At 42.2% G+C, this 23565-nt stretch overlaps 1 protein-coding gene across 10 annotated transcripts in view; it reads left to right on the top strand.

The window, feature by feature from the left end:
* Positions 1-23565, top strand: part of MCF2L2 (MCF.2 cell line derived transforming sequence-like 2) — a 161127-nt gene that overhangs the window by 27012 nt on the left and 110550 nt on the right. For 4 of the 10 annotated variants that reach the window (XM_021394656.1, XM_021394654.1, XM_021394655.1 and 1 more), the window contains exons 1-2: positions 9639-10055; positions 18557-18640. In XM_021394656.1, the coding sequence (XP_021250331.1) occupies positions 18565-18640 (76 nt within the window). In that variant the 5' untranslated portion in view covers positions 9639-10055; positions 18557-18564. Of the gene's footprint in view, positions 1-9637; positions 10056-18556; positions 18641-23565 lie in introns of those variants that run through there. The other 6 variants (XM_021394650.1, XM_021394658.1, XM_021394651.1 and 3 more) reach the window with 3 other exon arrangements.

Here is a 23565-nt window from a genome sequence, read left to right as displayed (position 1 = left end):
TCAGGCTGATACCTTTTAGACAAAGAAAGAAAATGGTGAAAACATCAATTACAAATGCTGAGTACATATTTGTTAAAGTGCTATGTAAAAGTATTGCTGTAAACTGGTCACCACAGCATCTCCTGGCAGATGTGTCTGGTGCAGAGGGTAATTGTTTGTGTAGTAGGAAACAGGGCAGCTCTCAGTGCTCCAGAGTCAGAGCTTTCTGATGTCCAGAGAAGCTAGTCCAGCTGCCTGTGAAACATACATGAAATAAACTTACATGACAATAAACAGATATTTCTGTCCATCCATCCTACCCCTTGCTCTGCTGTACTTAGTCCCTGAGGTAAACTTCGTGCCCTGTAGCTGAATACTTTGCAGGCAGGGGTTTGGCGAAGATTGAAGGGTGATCAGATCTGTGGCATGCGGTAAACCTTTAATGGTGGGGATATCTTTTATAGCTTTCTATCACCAAAAGGGAAGGATTAGGAAGCTCAAATGGCACACTGTAGTAGGAGAGCACTGGAACTGGTAGGAAAGAAGTAGGGCTGAGTTAACACGTCTGTGCTTTAGCCACCAGGCGTTCTTGTTTGTCCATGTAGTTATTCGTGTTAGTAGCAGCATCATGTAAGACTTTGCTTTTTTTTCTTCTGTGCATCTTTATCCCCTCTCATTCAATCTCTGATTTGTTTGTTTTCTCCTTTTCCACTGTTTTTAGGTGTGATCTGAGATGGTCACGAGCTGAACAAAGCTGGATGTAGCTATAAGAAGTGCCATCAAGTGATAGTGACCGAGGCATAGGAAAGCAAAGCCTCTCCTCTTTGCATATAAGATCCTTGCAGCATGCTTGTTCTGTGTGCAGGTCCCTGCGTTTGAGCTCTGGTTGCAGCTCGGCTCTGATTTATTAGGTTCTTGCTGTGTTCTTTGCACTGTCACCAATACTGGTCTTGTGCCCATTTATGCATTTCCTATGTAGTTCCTCCCCTCCAGCAAAAGTTCCTTTTCATTTTACCACATCAGGATTGAGCGCTCTCTGCACTCAGTTTTCTAAATACTAGTTTCTTCACCAGGTTCTCTGATCCGTAAATTTTCATTATGGGAATAGTTAAGAGTGGGGGAAAAAAATCTCAAATATCCAGCACCTTCGAAGAGGTTTTAAAATGTGTGTTCCAATACCCAGATATGAGTGTCAAGCTTCTGTTAAAGGAGGAAACATTTGGGTGGGGGTTGCCCAGTTAACAGAGTATATCTGCTAGCAGTACTTCCCTTCTGTTCTCCATTTGCTACTCTGTTCATTTAGATTATCAGATCTTATGAGCAGGGACTGTGCACAGCAGCAGAGCGCTTTTCTGTACAGTTGCAGCTTCCCAGCACCACCGCCAGACATATGAGTAATTGGCTGAGCAGCTCTGCAGAGCAGTCTCCTTGCAGTGTCCAAGCTGAAATGCAGAAGTCAAAAAACCCCAGTGTTAATCATGAGGAATTGTAGAATCAAAAGCCTTGAAGAGAGCAAAAGTCACGAAGAAAGATGTTTTCTTAAAGAAAAATTTTGTGGACAAATTTGGTGCCCTTCTTAAGGGGCGTCCTGTGATCTTGCAGCGTGCTTCTGAGATCCTTTCTTCTCATCGTAGCTTGTAGGATAGATTTAAATTAATGATAAGGAAGCCATTCAGGGCACTGGCTGTGCTGAGGTTCACAGCTTTCATTCTGAATGAGAGAATAAAGTAAACTGATATTGAAAGCAAGGAGGGAGAAACAAACACAGTCAGTAAGCCTATAAAAGTCTTAGCCAATTGCAATGGCGAACATCCTGCTGGCGAGGATGACCTTGAATGAACTAAGTAGGATAAAGTCACCAGCCTGGACTGACAGCTGAAGAACCAGGCTGGATTCCAGCGAACAGAGAGCAGATTCCTGACAAGAGTCTCCTGAGCTCTGGCAATGGCTTCTCGGTGTCAGAAATGTGGACAACAGGTGCCCAGGAATCTACCTTTCACTGCTGTTCGGATAACAGAGGGAGAAATGAAATCTTACCATGATTTTATAGGAGGATGCATTAGACTGGAGTGTATGGCGAAGAAAGGTATGTGCAGCATCTTTGAAAGTAATAGCATCTTTTAGTGGTAGCTGCACTGCATTCCTAGGAGATTTATGAAAGGAGCTTGTTTTTCTAATGCTTTTTCTGAGGAGCCAGTGGTGAATAATTTAAAGGCAACTGGCTGAACTCGATATTAACTCTGGTATGACTGTATCATTTGGCTTGGCTGTATATGTCTGGGATATTTGCAGTGATTTGGCCCAGAGAAGGTTAAAAGGAATGCTCAACTTGTTCTGAGTAAATGTTTATTTCACTTGGGTGTCAGATACTGAGTTTTCTGTACGTGTGTCTAGAGAAGGTATACATTGTGCATGTAAAATATCCCTTTGAAATTAATGTAAAGAGATGTGGCAGTGGGTCTCATGACCTAGCTGACCATGTCACACTGCTTCTAAATTACTGCATAGAAGCTCAGTATCTTTCTCCCTGTGAGTCTGTACTGTAACAGAAATTTGGACCGCCAGCTTTTTGTGCTCTGTGCGATTCAGACTGGGCACAGGGTAGTGTTCTATGCTGAGTGAGTTCCTAGTGTAAGGTGCTGGTGTCCTGGCAATGTGTTAATTGCATGTTAACTCTGAAGTGGAATGATGTTAGTTTAAATCTATGCTGTTGACTGTTTCATCATCTTTCAAGTCTGCTGAATCACTGAGCGTTTTTTCTGTTCGTTGTCATTGAAGAGTCCTTTGCTATCATTTGCTTTATTTACTTGGATAACTACTTTCCAAACCTGAATCCAGAAGTATATAACACGTTCACTAGTATATGACAAAAAGATCCCCAAAAGCATGCAATGTGATTGCACTTTCAAGCTGAATGATTATAATTTAGTTAGCTCTTCAGCAAAACTCTTGTTTCAAAATAGTCGTGGGCTAAAGCTGCAGCCTGCTTTGGTTCTTCCTTGATCATTTCTGTTTGGAAACTCGTGTATCTGAGAGTTGTGTTCAGTCTGGGAAATCGAGACCATTCTGCAGAAAAAGAGATAGACCAAAAGCAGGTGATCTGCTGGCAACTACTGCGTACAGCAAATTGGGGTTTGCAAATGTTTTCTTTAATAGGGCTCTAATGCACAATGCCAGGGTTTGAAAACTGCAAAGCCATCCCATTGTACCTCTGTTTCTGTTGGCTGTTTATCCGTACTGATTTTTGGGCTCAGTGCCTACCTATGCTTTGTTATATTTGGCTGACTTTTCACTAACACTGATGTTTCCAGTTGCACTCTTTGTAATGAGGCATTCTGAGTTTACAGTGTAGCATGACAGAAATGCCTGGTATCTGAGTAAAGGAACAAAATTCCTCTCCCTTTCCTTTTGAGTCTTTGATCGGGTCCTTCCAGGTTGCGAATGGCTCTGGGGGTCTGTGGACCTACTGGAGGCAGAGCGCAGGCATCTGCTGTTCTTTCTCCTCCTGCAGGTAGTAGAAAGGGGAAGACACTGGTTTTGCCATGGTTACTGTTCCCAGGGAAACACCTTCCCTGCCTAGCATGTTGAGAGATGACCTGGCATACTGTCACGGGCAGAAGTGCTTTGGAAAATTATTTTCTGCTAGGGAATGGGCAATGTGTCAACTCAGCCTGAGCATGTTTCCATTTTGTGAGGCAGAAAATTTTTTTTTCTGCTTTCATTTTAAATTCTGCCACAGAGGCCATACAAAGGGATGAAGTTATGTTATTGTTAGGAACAAAGTGCCTTCAGCTGCATCTATTAGAGCTGCATGAGCTGTGAAAATAAATAGGTGACAACTCCAATTGCATGTAGTGACCATGCATGCCCCATCTTACCAGTCTCTTACTACTAGCAAAGACTTGTTGACAAGCTCTGGGGTTGCATGTGTGCCTTTTTCTGAGGATGGCTCTCTTTGAACACAGTGACAGTGCAGCGTAATGGATCTCCATGGCATGTTCTAACTTTACTGTCATGGGGAGATGCCCTTTCTAGATGTAAAGATCCAGCTGGGCTGTTGCCTAGCATTAGTTGGCTAGTGCTTACTCAGTAATATTTCAGGCATTCCGAAGTACAGAGCTTTTTTCACATACAAACCACATCTGTGGAGCCTTTTAAATACTCTTGGATAATTGCATCTATTGTACAAAATACCACAGTGAGAGGAGATGGAAGACATAGGTAACTACAGCAGAAAATGAGGCCACATGGGTGCAGTCAGGCCGACAGCAGCAGACTCCTTTCCTGTGGAGGATACAGCTGAGTGCCTCGGTTCAGTTGGCTTGAGCCTTACAAGGGTTGAACGTTCTTCCTGCCCACAGCTACAGCATGTGAGAAACATGTATTACCATTTCTCTGGAATGGTAACTGAGTTTCTGATGCCATGGCATTTGCTGAAGAGAAAGTAGATTTTATTTTTCTGCGTAATCTATTAAATGCTAATAGATCAACCTCCTGTGGCCACATCTTATTTCAGACCATATTCATCCTAATGGATCCAGAATTAAATTCCTCTTGTGTACTTAGCTGTCTACATGTACGCTGTTCTCTGGATTTAATATCTGTGGCAAATGCAGCTGCAGGTAACCTACAGTTGATCAGCAGCGCCAGTAGCAGGCAGTGCTGGGCTGGGCTAACCCAGAGTCTGGATCATGCAAGTTCAAGGCTTCCTTTGAATCAGTGTGATTTGTTTTTAGTGATTGAAAGGGTGGTTCTAGTCACCTGTTCATATAGAAATGAAAATAGGGAATGCTTTAAAAAAAAAAAAAAACCGAAAGCAAGTGATAAATGCTCAGTCCTCCCTAGCTTGCCATAGGACATAGGGAAAAGGAGCCCTGCCAGGGGCAGGATCTTGCTGTCTGAGCTGGTCTACAAGTTCTTAAGTCCTCTTTGGCATCTGATGTGCAAACAGCAAGTGCTATTGTGAGTGCCAGTACGTAACCCTGAGACTCTGTGGATCTGTGGTGTGCAGGTGTGATAGCTGAAAACAAAGGGGAAGGAGCCTCTGAAAAGACAGACAAGAACTGAGGCAGGGACTCCAGTCCAGAGATGACCCTCCTTGTAGTGCTCTTAGCCCCACAAGAGATCTTGAAACTGAAAGTGAAGGATAGCCTCTCGTCATGAAATACATTCTTGGACAGAAACTCCTGTCTTTTCAACAGTGACATGACTATTCATGTCACCTAGCTGCTGATTAACATCCTTTATGCATTAGGACATCTCCTGCCAAAAATGTCCCCTCTGTCCCCAGATGCCCTTCATATACCTATATTGTGATGCCTGAGTCCTCCAATAGCTCACAAGGGACCACACGCTAAATGAGCTTGACGTGGATAGTTGAGCATTGGTTGATTGGACCACGTTTCTGTGCGCTGTCAGGCTTGAGGCTCCATGCAGACTATATATTTTCAACTTAATAAATGTGTGGTTTTAAACTGTGCTCAAGGCTGGTGACTTCATAAAACAGGGCAATGAATCTGCAGATGCTGAGGAATACGCAGTTCATTACTGAAGCTATTCAGGATTTTGCAGATGTTGCAAAAACAGGCAAGATCCTCTTTGTCAGTAATTTGGAGACCTATCTCTTGTGCTAACATCACACTTCTGATTTTGTCCTTCCCTAGGACAGAAGAATGCTGCAGTTATGACTGTCCAGCAATCATGGGCATTTGCTCTGTCCCACTGCCGTGTCTCTATTACTGCAGGAAATAAAAAGCAACTCTTCAGATCTGTCTGTTCAGGAAGGAAAGGGAACTGACGTATTGGAAATGGGTGCAGGGCAGTTGAGGATTTAAATGGCCTCTTTAGCTCTCCCTGCAGAAAGAAATCCCACCTGGATGGGGCCAAGCTGAAATTTCTTGTACTTCTTGGAGCACCTCTGCCTTCAGGAGTGAGTCAATGAGAAATACCTTCCTTTCCTACATGGCTGGCTTTTTCACAAAGGCACTGGTTACTGGGGAAAGTGACTGAGATTGTATCAAGTGAAGACTGAAATCTGCAGTGTAGGTGGAAGGTATTTCAAAACTCATGCAGATCCAGTCACAGTGCCTCCTCATGCATTGGTCAGAATTTTTTCTTGTTTTATTTGTATTCAATATCTATTATTCTCTGACATAAAATGCTACCTAGGGAACTTGGGATATTTCCTTTTTTTTCTTCAGTCAGCTCTCATTGTGAAGGAAATAATTAAAATATTCTGGTTTCCACAGATTTCTGTAACAAAGATCCTTATCTTAAATGCTTTTGTCTCTCTTCACCTCTTCCTACTGATATGCACACTGCTTTGCTGCTATTGTACAGTACAGAATGCTGCTCACCTAATCAAAAAGAGCCTAGAAAATGGTAATGAAAACAGGGAGGGCACAGTCTGATTTCCATTTAAAAAGTTTTGAGAAATAAGTACTGTAGCGAAGATCAAGAGAACAAATTCTCAAAGGGCAAGTTATACTAGAGGCCTTCTGGGTGTTTGTTTCCTCATTCCTCCTGGGGTACCAGAACAAGAAACAACTCAGTAAAATGGAAAAGCATTAAACAGGAATAGACAGATTGCTGTAATTTGTAATGTTTTGTCAACTTGCAGGATTTATTACCGCAAGATGATAGCTCAGTTTGTTTGGAAGACTTCAGGGAAAAATGATGCTGACGTACAGGGAGGTCAGAGTCTGTGCAGAGCTCTCACCCTGGTTCTGCCAGTGGAGCTTATTCTGCAGTTTCACCCAGATTTGCATCTTCAAGTACCACTTAAGGACCCACTTTTGTTGTGATATGTTGGTCTTGTGTATGAATTCTGTTGCTTCTTTTATCATCTGGATCTTTCTGTGGATTAGCTTGCTCAATAAGGTTTCTTTGTCATGGATTCTCCTCCTTCACCCATGTGACATTATCTAATAGAACTACTGGTGCTCGAGTAGAAAGGAATGCTTTGTTGTAGTAGCCTAGCTTCCTATCTATGAATATTTGGACTGTGCCAAGTGTCTTTCACAGATGGTTTTTTTGTCCCAGTTCAGGGATCATTCAATTTCTCAAGGGCACAAAATCCTCCAGCCTTCTGCAGCAGACAAAAAGTATTGACCAAACATTTCTTGTTTTACCTCTAAGCTAGGTGCCTCAGCAAGTCTGTTCTGCACAGAGGCTACACCTCATTCATATTCAGATCTTGTTCTTATCTAAGTCATTAAACACAGGATTGCACTTATTTGTCTAAACTCTGGTCAGCACCTTGATAGAGGGCTCCACAGCAGCATGCTCCAAGGAACCACGGTCTGTATGACTGAAGATCTGATTATGAAACTGATATCCTTTTAATTAAATGAGGTCATTCTCTGCTAGCATTAGGAATAGCTAAGGTGAGATGGGAAGAGGTGAAGCAATGGGATACTTATCCTCTCTTGAACCTGTGCAGGTTGACTTTACAGCTAGACTAAGGAAGATCTGCCAGTAAGGAGATGTAAATAGGGGAAATATTAATTTTATTTTTATTTTAGTAAAACTAGAAAAATCATTGGGCTGGAAATTAAAGTGAGCACTTTGAACACAAGCCAATTTCTCTACATTAGGCCAACTGCAGGGGAAACAGTGGATTTGCATTTGACTACAGCCTTTAACATCAGATTAAAGAGCTTTCTAAAATGCTGGTTTAATCCAATTTCTGTGAACTTCTTGTGTATTCAACAAGTCAAACACAATGAACATGGTGGTCCCTTCTGGTCCTGCAGTGAAAAGAATCTGGGAAGAGGATCTGAGTTAGAGGCACTGGGATATGAGCTGTTCCGTGTCCTGCTTTTGGAGTGCCATACTTACAGCCACGAACACATGGATGATATATGCATTCAGATGGTGCACTGGAACTGAGAATCAGGTCCTTGAATTTATATTTTTTTAATTTAAACTTTTGTTGGTACTGCAGGTACTTACCAGAAACACAAAATTGAAACATCAGTACTCTATTCCAAATGCTGGTGGGACAAAATAGCTTTCAACTGATACAGGCAGGACCAAGCCTTCTGAACCTGGCAGTAACATCTTGCAGATGTACATTGAAATTATATTTACTGATTATGCAAATGAAAGATACCTGATGCTTTAACATTTATCTATGAACTTTAAGTTCTTGATGAACTTTCTTTTGAGTATGCCTGTGGATTGAGGGGGAACTTATTTGTGCCCCTTTTCAGGCAAGTTCGTTCCTCTCCATGTCCATGAGCCCTGTGTGAGGTTAGCCATTTGTGTTCCCTTGCAGAGTAACGTTTAGCCTTCTGTCTCCACAGCTGGATCTGCTGTTTTGCCTGCAAAACTTCTACAGGCAGGATCAAAATTATTCTTATTTAGGATCTAATGATCTGGCATGCTTACCAGCATAGATTGGTCATTTGACCATAACCCCTTAGTGCTTTACCCTCCTTTGCTCCCGGAGATGAGCTTCTGCAGGAAGGTTGTGGGTGCTGCCCAGGAGAGGGCACTGCACGACGGCAGACCTTGGCTGTACCCAGCTCTGCCTTTGTCTAGAGCTGGGTCTGGGACTGCAACTGCGCTGTTGTGTGCTCTCTGTGCTGAAGCTCCCACCCACAGTCACCCCTCCCGTGAGTAAAACGTAGCTGGAATAGGAGACAGCTTGATTGTAAATTGTTTACATGTGAACATTTGTGTCGGTGTGGGAAGCAGAGCAACATTAAGCATGTGGTACAGCTGGTAAATTTCTTTGCTTAGCATGCAGCTTAGGAGAGGCTGAAGAAGGAAAGCACAGTGTGTATTAAAAAAAAAAAAAGCTCTGCATCTTGCTGCTGTCCTAGTCTACCTTCATCCCAAGCTGTCTTATATGTATCTGGTGCTCTAGTATGGTGATGCTCTACTTTGGGCATCTGCCCGTAATTACATACAAGGTCCAGTTTTGTCACGCTATACTACTCCATCATTGTGTTGGTTGGATGATGGGGGAACGGTGGAAATGCTGGGTGTGTTGTCCTTAAGATGGAGATCCATTCCGTTAGCCTGACTGTATTAGCAAATTTGGCCTGCTGTTCATTTTACAAGTAAAGGAAACTGAGGTTTGCTGGTGAGCTGCATTCCTGTCCCTGTGCCTCTATTTGTGTATCAGTATCACAGATGACACTTGTCTCTTCTGAGCTAGACCGACGGCAGGGCTTGTAGAAGAAACAGAGTACTACTGCTGCATCGTCCTTCCTGGGCTACAGCTGCTCAGCTGTTCTCAAGGAAAGGAGCGACCTGTCGCTAAGGTTACTGAGCTCCCAAGTATGCGGTAGTGCAGGAATGGCTTTATCAATAAAACTGTAGCTACAGTGATGAGCCAGTATTGCCCCAGGTACAGCCGCCGTGTTACCGTTGTCACGTGAACATGGAAGCACATGGATACTTTCTTCATGCGCCGTACAAACTTGTGTAGTATTTGTTGGTTTGGGTATTTAGAACTGCTTACTCCTGTGCTCAAATGCTAGCTTTGTGTTTCCAGTTGAACTCCTAGATCTCGTGCAGTCTTTTACTTTGTCTTTAAATAACAGTACTGTGCTGTGGCTTGTGGGTGTGCCTTCGGGGTAGTCCTCCAAGACAGCTATCCACAGCAGTGCTGCTGGTTTCCCTTGGCCCTTAACACCCTACTATTTAAAGTTATTTTAATGAGAGCACTTTCCATGCCTTCGTCTAGGCAAGCAAATTTGTTTTGTCTCTGTAGGGATGTGCTTTTATTTGTCCATGCTAAGCTCTGAATACCTCTGAAGTGTCCAAGGATCTGAGTGGAGGGCTGCCTGGGAAGGAAGAAGCCAGCTGCACCTTGGGGAGTGTTAAAGCTTGGGTACGGTGTGTGTCAGAGGTCTCCGCTGTGGTTTGCGCTGAAGCAGTTACTAAGCAATTTGTGCACGCTGCTCCAGGAGAGTGTCAGCTCTTTGGTGCACTGCTGGTTAGATCCAGGACTGCTTCCTCAGAAGGCTGCCTCTCGCCATCCTTCCCCTCTGCCTCCTATCGACTCGTTACCACAGCAGGACTCCAGAGAAGCCAGCCTGCAACACAAGGGAGGGCACATGCCTGTGAGTGTGTTTGTGGCTCTGAGGGGGAGGCACCGCTCTTTAAATGTTTCTGTTGCTTTTTCTAATGGGTAGCTGAACTGAAGTGGTGATGATAGCTTGGAGAAGACTGCTGGAGGGATGGCTGGGTCTCCGTAGGCAGACAGGCTGGCTGTGAGCAGTTTGTCTTGTTACTGAGCTGTGTATTCAATGTGCTGCTGGCAGTGAAGGCTGCCATGGCTCACTGCTTGTCTCCAATGGCAGCAACCGGGGAAGTATTTTTGAACTAACTGGCCGCTGTTCAGGAGTGAGCAAGAAAACAGTCCTTCCACTCCTGACCTGAGTGGTCCCTCATAATGTAATTATATGGATAGTCACTAAAATGACTTTGCTGGATGCAATAGTTCAGAACTGAGCCAGTTTTCTTAGAGACTTTCTTAGATAAAGTTTCGGCTGTGAAACTGTCTGCTGGCAGCCCCTGGGGTGGAAGGAATGAAGTCTGCTAGCCAATCTGCCATATCTCTTGATTGTCTTAGCATCAAAGTATTATAGTGAATGTATTTTAGCTTTGCAGTTTACCACATGTGGTTTTTGTTATTCATGATGGATTTTTAGCAGACAGTATGAAAATGTGAAACTATCTCTTATTGGATTCTGTTCTGTGGAATTTGTGTTCCAGCAATCCAGTGTCGCTGTGAAGCATGGATTTCTGGGAAGATAATAAACTTTTCTCTTTCAAAAATTAGAAACTATCAAGAAATGTTTACTGCTGAGGGGCTAGACATAGTGCTGGGTTATGCTGCTGTAAGTCTAGATTTAGTCTTTGAAGGTGTTGCTGAGATTAGACCTTGGCCTTGAATGTCTTTTAATCAGGAAAGATTGTTTTGTAAGGAAGCTGAACATAACATTTGCTATGTAATATCCCCACCTTTTGTGCTCTGTGATATCAAGTAACATCTGTTTCAGAACAGTTATTTTGCTGTGCAAATGATGTGGAATGGTATTTCTTTTGTTCTTTGTTTATGGATACTGTACCATTTTACAGCAATACTATATTAAGTGTCTTCATAACAGGATAGGATATAAAGCTGCCTAAATTAAACAGCGAGAGTGTATTCCTTAATTATTCTGCATTAGTTGTTATAGTTCAACTTTCATGGCAATCATTAATCATTTGTACACACCAAAGAGCCAAACAGGAACAAAAAAAAAAACTGTTTTCAAGAAGTGGTTACCTGGAAAATGCAGCAAAATCAATTTCTTCCATTAGGGAACTCTATACCAAAATTTTTTAAAGTTGGCTCAGATAGCTGAAAGAAATCCTGGAGGGTTCATGTTAATAGTAACAGCACAGCTTATGATAGCAGCAGGGACCCATCCTGCTTGGGTTGGTGACAGCCTGCCCACCAGTTTGACTGGAGTGAGTAACTCATTTTTTAAACTACAAATAGTGAAGTTGACAGTTCTCACTAAGGCCTACTTCTGAGCCTTGGGATCCTCTCGGAACAGGTTTTAATTCTGTGTCTGAACTTCCTGGCTGTTCTCTATCATCGTGGAAAAAGACATTTAAATGTTCAACAAAACAGCACTCCAGGAATGTGTACATTTCCTCTAGTTTCAGTGCAGCTGCATGCGAACTTAACCTTGCCCTAAGCATGTGCCTGAAGGCTGTGCTGAACTGGCAGGCACCAGGAAGCCTGGGTCTAACGCCTCTGGGCCAGGGGGAAGTTCATGTTTGGATCCAAAGTAACTTGATTCACTTACATTTCCAATGTAAAGAGGAAGCAGGCTGGACTCCTTGTGACTTGAAAGGTACTGCGAGTAAGTCCTCAAAAAGTCCTTGCAGTTTGCTAACAGCTGATGTGATCTGAGGATAAACTAGAAATTTTCCTGTTACATAATGGCAATGTTGACCTGCAAATGAGTGGGAATTCTGATTCGCCACAATGCCTGCCTGCAGCACTGCAGAAGGATGAGAGAAAGGATGGGCTTTCCTTGCTGTTGGTAGCTGGATTCTTTGTTCTTCTGAGTAGAGCAAAAAATCTGTAGCGCTTGTGGCCAACTCGTATCAGTAACTGATCTTGCTGCTTTTCTGTCTGGGCTGGAAAAATAAACTTTATCAAAAGATAAACAAAGGGCACAAATGGTGAGGAAGGGAAATGAATAGAATTTTTTAAAAAGAAACTCAAACACAAAGCTTCTTTCTCTAGTGCAATAACCTGGAAGCACTTTTTGGACTTCAGGAAAGGAAAGACTTGCATGGGGAATTCTGGTTGGACAGTGTTTTCAAACACTTCAGACCGCCTAAACCTTCTTCAATGATGACATGAAAGTTTGACTCTCTCCTATATATTTAATTCCTAAAATCTAACTCAGCTGTGCTATACACTTTGCAAACTGTGTGGGTTGTTATTCATGGCCAGAAAACACAGAAGTTGAGATTATTTGACCTGTGGGTTAGGTAGTTCACAACAACTTCTGAACTCTGGATTTGTGATGCCTTTTGGTAATTTTAGAGAAGAATGAGAATGCCTAACATTTGGTATCCTTTCATGCTCTTCAAATGAAGTCTCTGACCTTCTGCTTAACCCTGTCTGATTCTTGTCCACCACATCAGCAGTCTGATTTTTCTTATCCCCACCCATTCCACAGTTTTGCTTCCAGTGCTGCAAGGTCGTTCTCGATTGAGCTTGTGCAGTGTAAAAGTGGGTTGATGTAGTCCACCGATTTACCAAATATCTTATTTCTCTCCCAGCTGTCTTCCTTCCCTAGTTCTCCCACAGTATAATATAAATGTGAACTACATATTAGACTGTCATTAGGAAGAGATTAACTTTGCTCTGGAAATTTGTAACCCATTATTCCAAGATTAGTGACTTCAGATGAGGGCAACTGAAGCAAGCCTCTTCCCTCCTCTTGTCAACAGAAGGCCAAGCAGTTGTAGTGATCAGTCACTAAATAACAAAGAAGCCCCAGTGCCCTGTTATGGCTCCTTGCCTTTTTTTGTCCTTCATGGAGCAAAAGGCACTGGTGTGTCAGTCCGCTTGGCACAATCCAACCTTTCACTCCAGCAGATCATATTTCAAACACTGTTGGAAACCATTAGTTTCCATTAGCATATAAACCAGTTTCTCTCTGCTAAGAGAGAAGGAAACAAGATTGTATTCATTGTAGCTTTAATCAGCTGCTGTTGGCATAGCTCTGAAGGTGGCAGTCTGTGTGCTGTGCTCCAGACCTGCTGCAGGAATGAATACAGCTGTGATGAGGAGTGAAATAGGCAAGTGTGTGGGGGAAAACCCAAGCATATTTCACTTCTGAGTGAGGAATTATGAAGCGTAACTAAATGCTTTTCCTCTTAAAAACTGGGCAGCACAATGCAAGCTAGCTTCCCTAGAGACATGGGAGGGAGGAGTAGCAGTGTTGGGCAGATGGCTGTAGTAATTGCTTTTCTTTTTTTCCTTACCTCTTGGTAGAACAGCTTGGGAAACTGTGCAAGGCTTAATGCTTCTGCAGTGAAACTGGTCTTACATGCAAAAACTTGAACAATCTCTGCTAGGAACTGAACACAGAGCAGTTTAAGAGGAGAACAAGGAGTACATGAACTGACTTGCTTCATTTTTTCCTGTAGTATCACATCCTTGCTTACATCTTAATTGTCCTGGCAAATTCAGTTAGCTTAAGTAGTGAAGATCTACATAGTATGTGTAAAGATTCAACTTTAGTGACCTGTGTGTGGTGCTGGCATTGTTTCACATAGTACTGTTTGATCAATAAAACTATACTTTTTTAAATTTGAGAAGCTGAGCAAATAAAGTTAATACTGCACAGAAGCTAGGAAATGCTTGAATGAAGATTGCTAGGATAACTGTGTCCCAGCCACTTGGCTGGTGTGTGTTTTGATATGATCTCCAGTTGCACGGCTACACTCATCTTTGCTGGAGGAGAGGACTGCTCTGGAGTGACCAGGGTTTGCCAAATCTGCAGATATTAAAAAGGTGCAACGAACCAAGAAAATTATCCAGCTCCCATGACTCGTCAGCTTTTTTAAGACTTTTCCATTGACTTTTGTGCCCCTGTGTGGTGAATAAAAACATGCCCATAAGCTTTTCTGAAGTATGAGCCTGCAGCTGCTAGGCTGACATGCTGATGTCATGCTCGTAAAGCAGGATTTTTTCAGCTGTGGTATATATCCCACAGGAAGAGTATGTTGCTTTTGCCCAAGAGGCTGTATTCCACATCTTGCATGCATGTGGCTTGCAGTACACAGGCCAGAAAGCCCACAGGACATCCTGGGATAAAATCTCATGCAGGACATGAACTGATTAGGGCTCACTAACATCGGGCAAAATGTCTTGGCTTTAAACAAACTCAGACTTGTAGGATTGTTTTTGGTTGGATTTTAAGAATTTTTTTCCCAGGCTTTTCTTCTAGTCAAAGATTAAAAACTTCCTTTATCAGCCCCAAGTAATCGTGCCCTGGGCAGCCTGATCTAGTGGGTGGCAACCCTGTCCATGGAAAGGGGTTGGAACTAGATGGTCTTTGAGGTCCTTGTCAGCCTAAGCCATTCTATGATACATTTCCAAGGACTGGAACTTCTATTGGAAACTCTGTGCTACAGTGATGTTACAAAATCGTCTGTATCGGACAGTACATACCTGAAGCACTGATCGAGATAAAGATGCAAGAGGGCAAGTATTTCCTTGTGTGTTGTTGCTACAGGCGTTTCTTACCATGTGATGTGGTTTGCCTTTGGTGCCCACAAGACGCCTTCCTTTGTTGTTTCAGACTTCATTAACCTCCTGTTTGTTTTTTCTTCTGCTACATTATCCTCTCCACTCATGTCAGTGAGTGAGCTACGCTGTATTACTTGCATGTGTGATTCTTAGTCACCAAATGTATTTTATGTCACCTTTCTCATTATCTGACTGTCTCCTGCAGCGTGTGGGGTTTATGGAGGCTCAGTCCCATGTGGCTCACTGGAGAATGTCTTACCCAGACAGAATTAGAAGAGGCTTGCCTGGCTCTCTAGAGTTCTTCTTTCCATTACTCCATTTTATCTTTACACCACAACGTTCTTGCGGTAGAAAAGCATCTTTAGAAACCAGAAATGAGCTACTTCTAAAGCAAGCTGCTAAAGCAGCAATATGAAGTGGGGCGGAGGGGTGGAATTCTGTTCTACTCAAGGGTGTATGAGCAAGTCTGTGAGGGGCTAGAAATAGCAGCATGTTATCTAGTTCATTTTCCCTTTCTGTTGAGCCTCCTTGTGGCAGTTTCTACCACAGCAGAAACCTTTGCTCCATTTATGTGACTGGTATGAGCTCAGAGGTGGTCACCCCAACCTGAGTGCACCTGTCTACCTGCTGGGCTTTACAGTTGTTGCAATATTGTTGCATCTTCCAGACTCTGAAATCAGCAATGCTTTCTTCAGTGGATGCTCCAGGGTAAATCTCAGTTCCGAGAGTTCACGTTCTGTTTGCGTATTTTGATCTTTTTTCCTACTTCCTTTTTTTTTTTGTATTTGGTCTAAACACCTGCTTTCTCTTGTCCACCTCTGTCTTGCTGCCACAATGTGGTTTGACAAAGACATATATATTACTACTGAAGTGACTGAGGAATATTTCGAGTAGACTGTCTGAAGGATGCTAGGAGTCTTTCTCCAAAGATATGGAGATGCTTGTCAGTACCTGTTGAAAATTGCATTCATATATTACAGGCCCTTTTTGTTGTGGGGTCCTTGGATTGTAGTATTTATCTGTCCCTAAACAAGGCTGTTGGTATACTCTTTTCAAGTGACTAGTGGAGAAATTGGGCTTATTGTGTTCTTGGCTTCCTAATAAGTAACCTTGTATATTTTAAATGGTTTAGTTTTGCCTTTGCTTAATTGCAGGCATGTCCAGAATGGGATCCGTAAGGGAAACAGCAGACTAAAGCAAAACAAAAAATGTAATAGATTGTTATTTTGTTTGCTTTGCCAGTTTCAGTTTCCTAAAAATGTGGAGTAGTCTTGTGACTATTGGCTGGTATCACTGTACTTCCACCATACAGATAATGAATTGGCATAAGACTCAATCTAAGGGGTTTAGAAGAGCAGGTGAAGCCAGCAGCTCACAGTGGCAGGTTATAGACTACTTTGTGTGTCCACAGACTTCTTGCTTTCTCTAACAGATGTGCAAGACAGGTGACATTGTGCTGGTTCATTTGTCCCTCCTCCGTGCAAGAGTGCTTGTTGTCAGAAGGGGATGAAGCAGATTCTGGGAATCCTGATGTCTAAGGATTAAGGACTGATAACGTTTCTCGCAGAGATAAGAAAAAGCTGTGGGAGGAGGGGTGAGATTACTGCTCCAGCATGGCACTCAGCTGCCTTTAGTAATGTCACGTGGAGTCAGTGGGATACCTGTGAGGAGATCAGGACACTCTTCAGTCTCTAGGTGACCGTGTGCTGTATTGAAAGCAAAGGCCAGTAAATAGGATTTCTAGTTATCTTTGTAGAGGCATAACGTGAAAATTGGATATCTGTCCCTAGCTGTTCAGTGGGCTTTCCTTCGAGAAACTGAGAGGGTAACAAATCTCATTTGTCCCACTGTGTTTTTGAAAGAAATTACGCTCCTCCCTCCTTGCAGCCTGCATTAGTTTAGGACATCTTCAGTTGCTCTGATTTTTTTTTTAATGCACACAAGCTGTACCTGCTACAGGCAGATCTGAATCTTGGATATCTCCTAGGCTATGACTGCATGGTTTGGTGCTTTGCAGAGACCCAACGCAGTTACTTAGTGCAGCATATCTCTGCTCAGAGTGAAAGTAAACTAGTCTATGTCCAAAGTTAAGCCTTAGCTCTGCAAACTCTGTACAACACTAAATACATGACAATAGGAGAAGACTGAAATAATAGTGAGCTCTATGAACATCACTAAAACTAAGCTTGTTAGCTGTAATTCATCACTCTGCTCTGCCAGTAGCTCTTAGCCACCTGCAAGAACAAGAAGCTGACAGTAAGCTTCATAAACAGGATGCAAATGAGGACATCAAATCGAAAATAGTATCATTCATCTTGGTTTGACTTTTCCACTCTTTAGTTCAAAAGACCAGACTTGCAGAATCAGCCCCCTTAAGATTTTTTTTTTTCAAATTGCTTTCAATTATTCCCTTGTTTTGTGTATAAGCCGAAATCTGTGCCACTTCTTTTCATATTGTGTGTAAGCCTCTGTCTAGGAGAGGGCAATGACGCTTGCTCTGCAGTTACTGTCTCAAGACATCAGTGAAGTGTTTGAAAGCTGAATGAATCTGAGGAATTGGGGAACAAAACAATCCAAGCTATGTGTAATTTAAAACTAAATGTCCAGTTCTGGAAAGGATCATAATGGATATCTGAAAGTAACATAGGGATTCTGGGCAACAGACTAGGGTTCAGGAGAAACAATTACAAAGCTCTCTGAGCTTCATGTCTTTTTCTGGATAGTGTATTTTAAACCACGTGCACAAAAGTATTTCAGTACCTGCCTTAAATTGACGTTGATGAAGATCTTGGTGCTTAAACACAGCAGCTGTTTTCCTTTTGTCTGCTCTTTGGTCCGTATGGATCCTTCTTCCTTCCACCTGCTACCTAAGCTGTTCAGACTGAGCTTAGTAGAGAGGCAAGCTCTACAAAGCCAGGACTGGTTGTTGCTTCAATCAGCATGGTGGCTATAGGCCCGATTGTAATAGGTACTATATAATATGAACCTGGATCCTGCCAGTTAAGCTGGCAGATGTTCCCCAGTAAAGAAATGTTGCTGGTTTAAACTGTGGTGAAGAGCAGGAATTAACTGTTCTAGTAAGTGGCTGGTGCAGAAAGATATCACATTAACTCAATGTGAGATTATAGTTGCTGCTCACTGTATAGACCGCACAATCAACGCACGCATAAATACTGTGATGGTCTTTCCCCAGCTGCTTATCGAGGTATTTTTAACTTCTCAGTGTGTACTTTAAAAGACCAGGCTTTGTTTGTATGACAAGAAAGCCTCACAGCCCTTATTTCCTCCTTTTACTATGTACTTGCTTGTAGCGGAAAAAGCATCACGAAGGAAACTGTTCTGGGTTGGCCGCTTACACAAAGTCCTTAAGAAGAAACCAGGGCTTTTGGAGACGAACGTGGTCCTGTATCTGAAATAGACTTCAGTGTGTGAAAGACTGAAAAGCTGCTTCATGTGGGAGCCCAAATTCAGTAGATAAACATGGAACATGAATTAGAGAGGGGCAAGCTGTCACCTTGAACAAGTCTGTGACAAATTCTGACAAATCTATTGGAGCTGGTTTTTGAAAAGTTCTCAGAAATCGCTGGGCAATAGATGGAAGTAAGTAGGCTGAAGATGAGACTGTAAGTATTGTAAACTTATCCGTGTTGGTCATATGACATCTGCACAAATAGTCAAGCCAGGATCTTTTCCTTCGGGTATTGTCTTTGTTTTGCTGGGTTCTTGGAGGATGTAAAAGCTGTCATTAGGGTTTCATTAACTCACTGAAGACTTCTGTTTTCACTTGCACAGATGAAATCATGCAGCAGGAGATACGGCCGCTGGTTGCAGTTGATATAATAGAACAGCTACACAGACAATTTGCTATCTTGTCAGGTAAGAAGTTTCTCGTACTTGCATGCTGGGATTCCCTTGGAAATGTGCCGGAATCTGTCATACTGACTGCCACTCTTTAGACCTGCACAGCAGTCACAAAAGCATTTTTATATTGCCAGTGAAAAGGGCTGTCGTATTCAGACCCTTACAGTGCGTGGAACTGATAAATGCCAGCCTACTGTGCCTGTTGTTCTTAAGACAAGTTAATTTTCTGTGCTCTCCACAGTGGTAAGAAAATAAATAAACCTTTTTGAACATGAATTTGCACAATGTCCGAGCGTGCTGTTTGTGGGAAAAGTTTTGGTTTATCAGGGAGTTATTCATGTTCTTCCCCCTCTTCCTCATTTGCCTTTGTTTTAGAAATGATTCATTTCTATAGTGTACGGTTCTAATCTTTTAAAGATTTGATTATTTCATATTCCTTTGTTTGCCTGAAGCTTGCAGTCACACAAAGTGACGCAGTTTCTGCCCCGAGGAAATAGTTAATTTTGAAATATTTGCCAAATTATTTAACACACTTACTTTGGCTACTGCAGAAGAGAAATCCTTAACTGGGTCCTAAATTGGCTTCTTTATTCTTTTTTTTTAAATGCTGACTTTATGGCCTCTGGCAACTCCCTTTGTCTATTTCTGCCTGTTCTGCAAATAAGGAAACTGCAAATTTGCCTTCCTTCTTCCCCATAGATGCACAGTAAATTTTCATGAATTTCTACAAAGCACTCAGATGGTCATAGTAAGGTATTCTTGGACAGCCTGTTCCTCTCTGCTTGGTGGAGAAGAACACTGAGTACACAGTACAGAGTATGCAGACATGGCTCTGCAGATGATCCACTCAGCAGGCCCAATCCTTGCTGCATCTTGCATTGTGAAGTACGCTCTAAGCTGCCAGCTGAAATCCAGGCCTATGTTACATGATCAGATTTTTGAGTTGAATATCTGAATGCAACTCTGTATGTTCAATTTGAAAATTTGCAGGTAATGTATCAACTGAAAATGCTGCTGTAAACATAAATGATTTTTTTGCAGTCTTGAAACTTATTCTCAGACTCCTTTATTAAAACAGAAAGCGTGGCTGAGCATTTGTCACCCTTCAGAGCACTTTGTTTAGCCACTGTATCAAAATGCATACAATTATTTGCCATCACTTGACTCAGCACCGCAAAGCACTGCCCTCCCCATGTTCTGGGTTAAGTCAACACAGCATTAGTAGCATGCTGATGGTTTGGTTGTGGCTGAGCAATGAGTGCATGCCTGGGGCCACTCCGTGGGGAAGAGCCGCCGCCTTTATAACGTGGGGCTGGGAAGCAGCTGCATTGCCACCTGTGCTAGGCTATGGGTTGGACATGCATGCTGTAGAGGAGAGTGAGTAACTTGGTATTGTTGTGAAGTGCACAGATCCCACAACAAGGTCATGGAAGCATTAGGTGCTCAGGAAAAGCTGGGAGCCCCTTCTGCTTTATGCTAGCTGCTTAACTGCAAAAATGACAGAGCAGGAGATGACAATTTCCTAATCTGGGGGCTCTTGTCAGATTTGAAACCAGTTATCACATAAAGAACTTCTTCAGGAATGCTATTCAAATCCCTTTTATTAGTGCTAAACTGACTGTAAAATATTCTAAATACAAGGAAGGAAGCCAGGAAATCTAATCACTGTTCAGCTCCTTTTTGGCTCAATATTAGCTTCAGTCAGGTTACAACTGGGCTATTTTTCTGCTCTTGGTAAGCAAGAAAACGCTTATCAACAGGTCTCTCTAGAATGCTCTGCTTGCTACTTCCACTCACCAAGCACACAAAGCTGTGCAAACCAATATTGTTTTCAAGGCCTTTGATTTAACTGAGACCCAAGTGTCTGAAAATGTTTATATCAGTGTAAGCAACACAGCATATTAAGAATTCAGTGCCTCGTATGCAATGTCTTTCTGGTAAATATGTGGAGGACTGCTTTTCTTAAACTCCATTAGCCTGCAACATTTGATACCGTTAATAAAAACTGTATCTGACATGCAATGAGCACCTCATGGAAAATGCCTAACTCAGCAGGAAGAAAAACCCATTTCCAATTTCAGCTCGTAATGTTAAACGTGCCACAGAAATGCTAGGGATAAATATGTATTAAAGAAAATTTTTTCATACTTATGGACATATCATTTCAGCACTACCTGTATTCTCACCTGCTATTTTAGCAAATCCAACTCTTCCCATTTGATCTGCTGCTTTTGTTCTTAGAAGTAATTAGAAAGCAGTTTAAATGAAACTATTTAATCCTAGGGTGCTTAAAGATTTTTGGAAGTAATCTTTCATGCGTGACAGGGGCTGAGAGGCTTGTTCATTAAGAATTTGTAGTTCATCAGCATGCAAATATGTGTAACAAACACCAAAGTGAGTGGACTTTCATGTTCCACTGACATAAATAATCCTATTTGAAGAATTCTTAGGTTTACCTAAATTCTTAGCTGTACAGTCCAGAAATAATATGTTGATGAGAAACAGGACAGCTTAGCTCAGACTGAAGTCAGTTTAGAAATTTAGAAGTTTACAGCTAAACTTGGAAACCCGGGTACCACTACTGAAATCTCTGAAATCCCTATGGCAGCCCTTTGAAGGACATAATCTGCTCAGAAGTTTCTTTTGCCCAGAGTCGTATGGCTGGTGACCACTGGTAGGCCAAGTAAAATGGAAGAACAGAAATATTCCTTTTTGTCCCTTTGTTGCTGCAAACTGAGATTTTGGTAATAGCCAGAAACAACTATACTTTTCAAAAATGCATTTCTCTTAAGTGTTACATTTTTTTTTCCTGTAGCTAAATAAGATTGTGGTGTTTTGTTTTGATTTGATTTTTTTCATCAAATGAAAACAAATCTGGGTGCTCTTGTGCCTCACTTACTAAATTAATTCACATAATTACCTCATCTTTTATTTTTTTCTTTTGTGTGACTGTTCTTTTTCCTCACAGCATGCTGCTTTTCACTAGGCGCAAGCAACCACAAATATTTTCGTGCTTCAGTGCTCGCTTACGTGGAGACTGAAAATCTCCTGATACATAGCTTATTTCCTGGTCTTCCATGCTGTCACACTGCAGCTCAGTAGCCACTGTCTGACAAAAGCCCTCTGCTCTTTAGTCTCATCACAGCAGGCAGGAAGGCACTCCCCGATTGCTTGTGGACTGCTTTGGGCTGCTGGATCATGTGCTTTACTGTATAGTTTTATGAAAATGGTCTATTATGTTTTATACTACCTGGGGATATTTCTTTGACTTAGTAGGCTTAGTAGCCACCAGAGAGCATCTAGATACCTCTGCCATGCATGCACATGCTGAGCTCAGTGGTGTTAGCGCTGCCAGTCTAGTTCATGCTCCAGCACAGCCTCTGGCACTGCTGAGCTCTCCTGCCCAGTCCCGTAGACCTCAGATCCATCTGTCCAATGATAATGAGAATCACTAGATGACTCTTACAGATTTTTTTTTTTTCCTAGCTAATGTTTTTGGTTAATACCAGTATTTTCTTAACAGCTGGTAGATGAGGTCAGAGTTAATGAAATCATGATATTCCTGTGCAGAAAAGAGAGTAGAACAATTTAAACCAAGGGCTCTTTGTTTTCTCTGGACGTGACTCATTAGAAACACTTTCCTCAACTGCTGCTGTGTAGAAGCTTCTCAGAAGAGGATCTGGCTGTCTTGTTGTCAAGCAGTTGATGGGAATTATGCAGCTAGCTAATAAATCTGATGTTTGGTTATGTCATATCTAGTTATAATGAATGTATTGGACACTAACAGCCTTCTGCCTGTCCTGGTCCTCCAGTGACCAGACTAATGTCTTGGTTAGTACTGTGCAGTCCTTGCCAAGAACAGGGAAACACTCCCGAGCCTTCACAGGACTGCTGTGGTCATGGAAGAGGCTGTAGTGCAATATGAGAAGGTCAATCACTTAGTTCTACTTCGGTCACCACTTCCATCTGCTGATCTAGCCTTGCTTAGCTGTGAGATCTAGTGAGAGCGCTGGCTCTTGTGGTTTCAAAATTGGATTTTAACCACTGCTGCCTCTTTCCTTTCCCTGAAAACTGATCTCTCAATTATGGGATTACAGCTGTGACAACATAGGAGTGCTTTGGGCACATGAACAGCAATGTTTGTATTACTGTAGCTGTTAAGGTAACCATATCACAGGGTTAGGTAGTGCTAAGAAGTAATTTTTTTCTGACATAAACCAGTTTTTACTGAAGAATGGAGATCCACTGGTGAAATACTCTTCCTGTCCTGCGAATAGACTAATAACCCACTCTACCAACTTGCCTTCGAATGAATATCAACCTCCTTTTTTATCTGCAGCTTCACAGACTGTTCTTATCTCTAATCACTCTGTCAAAGAACCTAATCTGCCTGTTGCAGCAATAATGGATCATGTTACTAAATCATGAATTTATTAGACAAGCTGTCATGAAATGTGTTAGCAGATATTCATTTTCTTTGTGTTCTGCTCCTCCTAAATCAATGCACTCCAGCGGATTGGTAACTGACTCTGAAGCCAGTTTATTTCCAAAGCCTGGAGGGCATTTGGCCATCTGCTTCCTGCTTGAGTTGAGCTTTTTGGAAAACCTGGCCTGACCCTGCTGAAAGGACCATTTGGAGCTTGTCTAAAAATCTAAACCTAGGAGGTATAGTTCAACTTCAATGAGAAATTCAGCATTCACAACCCTAATAGACTCAGAGAAACAAAACAAAAAAAACAAAAGCTATTCCAGAGCATGGAAAAAGGAAAACCTGACCAAGGCAGAGAAAATTCAGCCAAGACATGACTGAAACCTTCATCTGTCTGACCCACAAGATGAATTGCATTCAGCTCTGCTATGACTAAGGGAGCTTTCTGTATGTGGGTGAACAAAAGTAGTTTGCCTGCACGTCAGCAACATTTGAAAGAAAACTTGGCGAT

The sequence above is a fragment of the Numida meleagris genome, chromosome 4, assembly GCF_002078875.1.
Source record: "Numida meleagris isolate 19003 breed g44 Domestic line chromosome 4, NumMel1.0, whole genome shotgun sequence".
Lineage (NCBI taxonomy): Eukaryota > Metazoa > Chordata > Aves > Galliformes > Numididae > Numida > Numida meleagris.
This window is presented reverse-complemented; position numbering and strand designations above follow the sequence as displayed.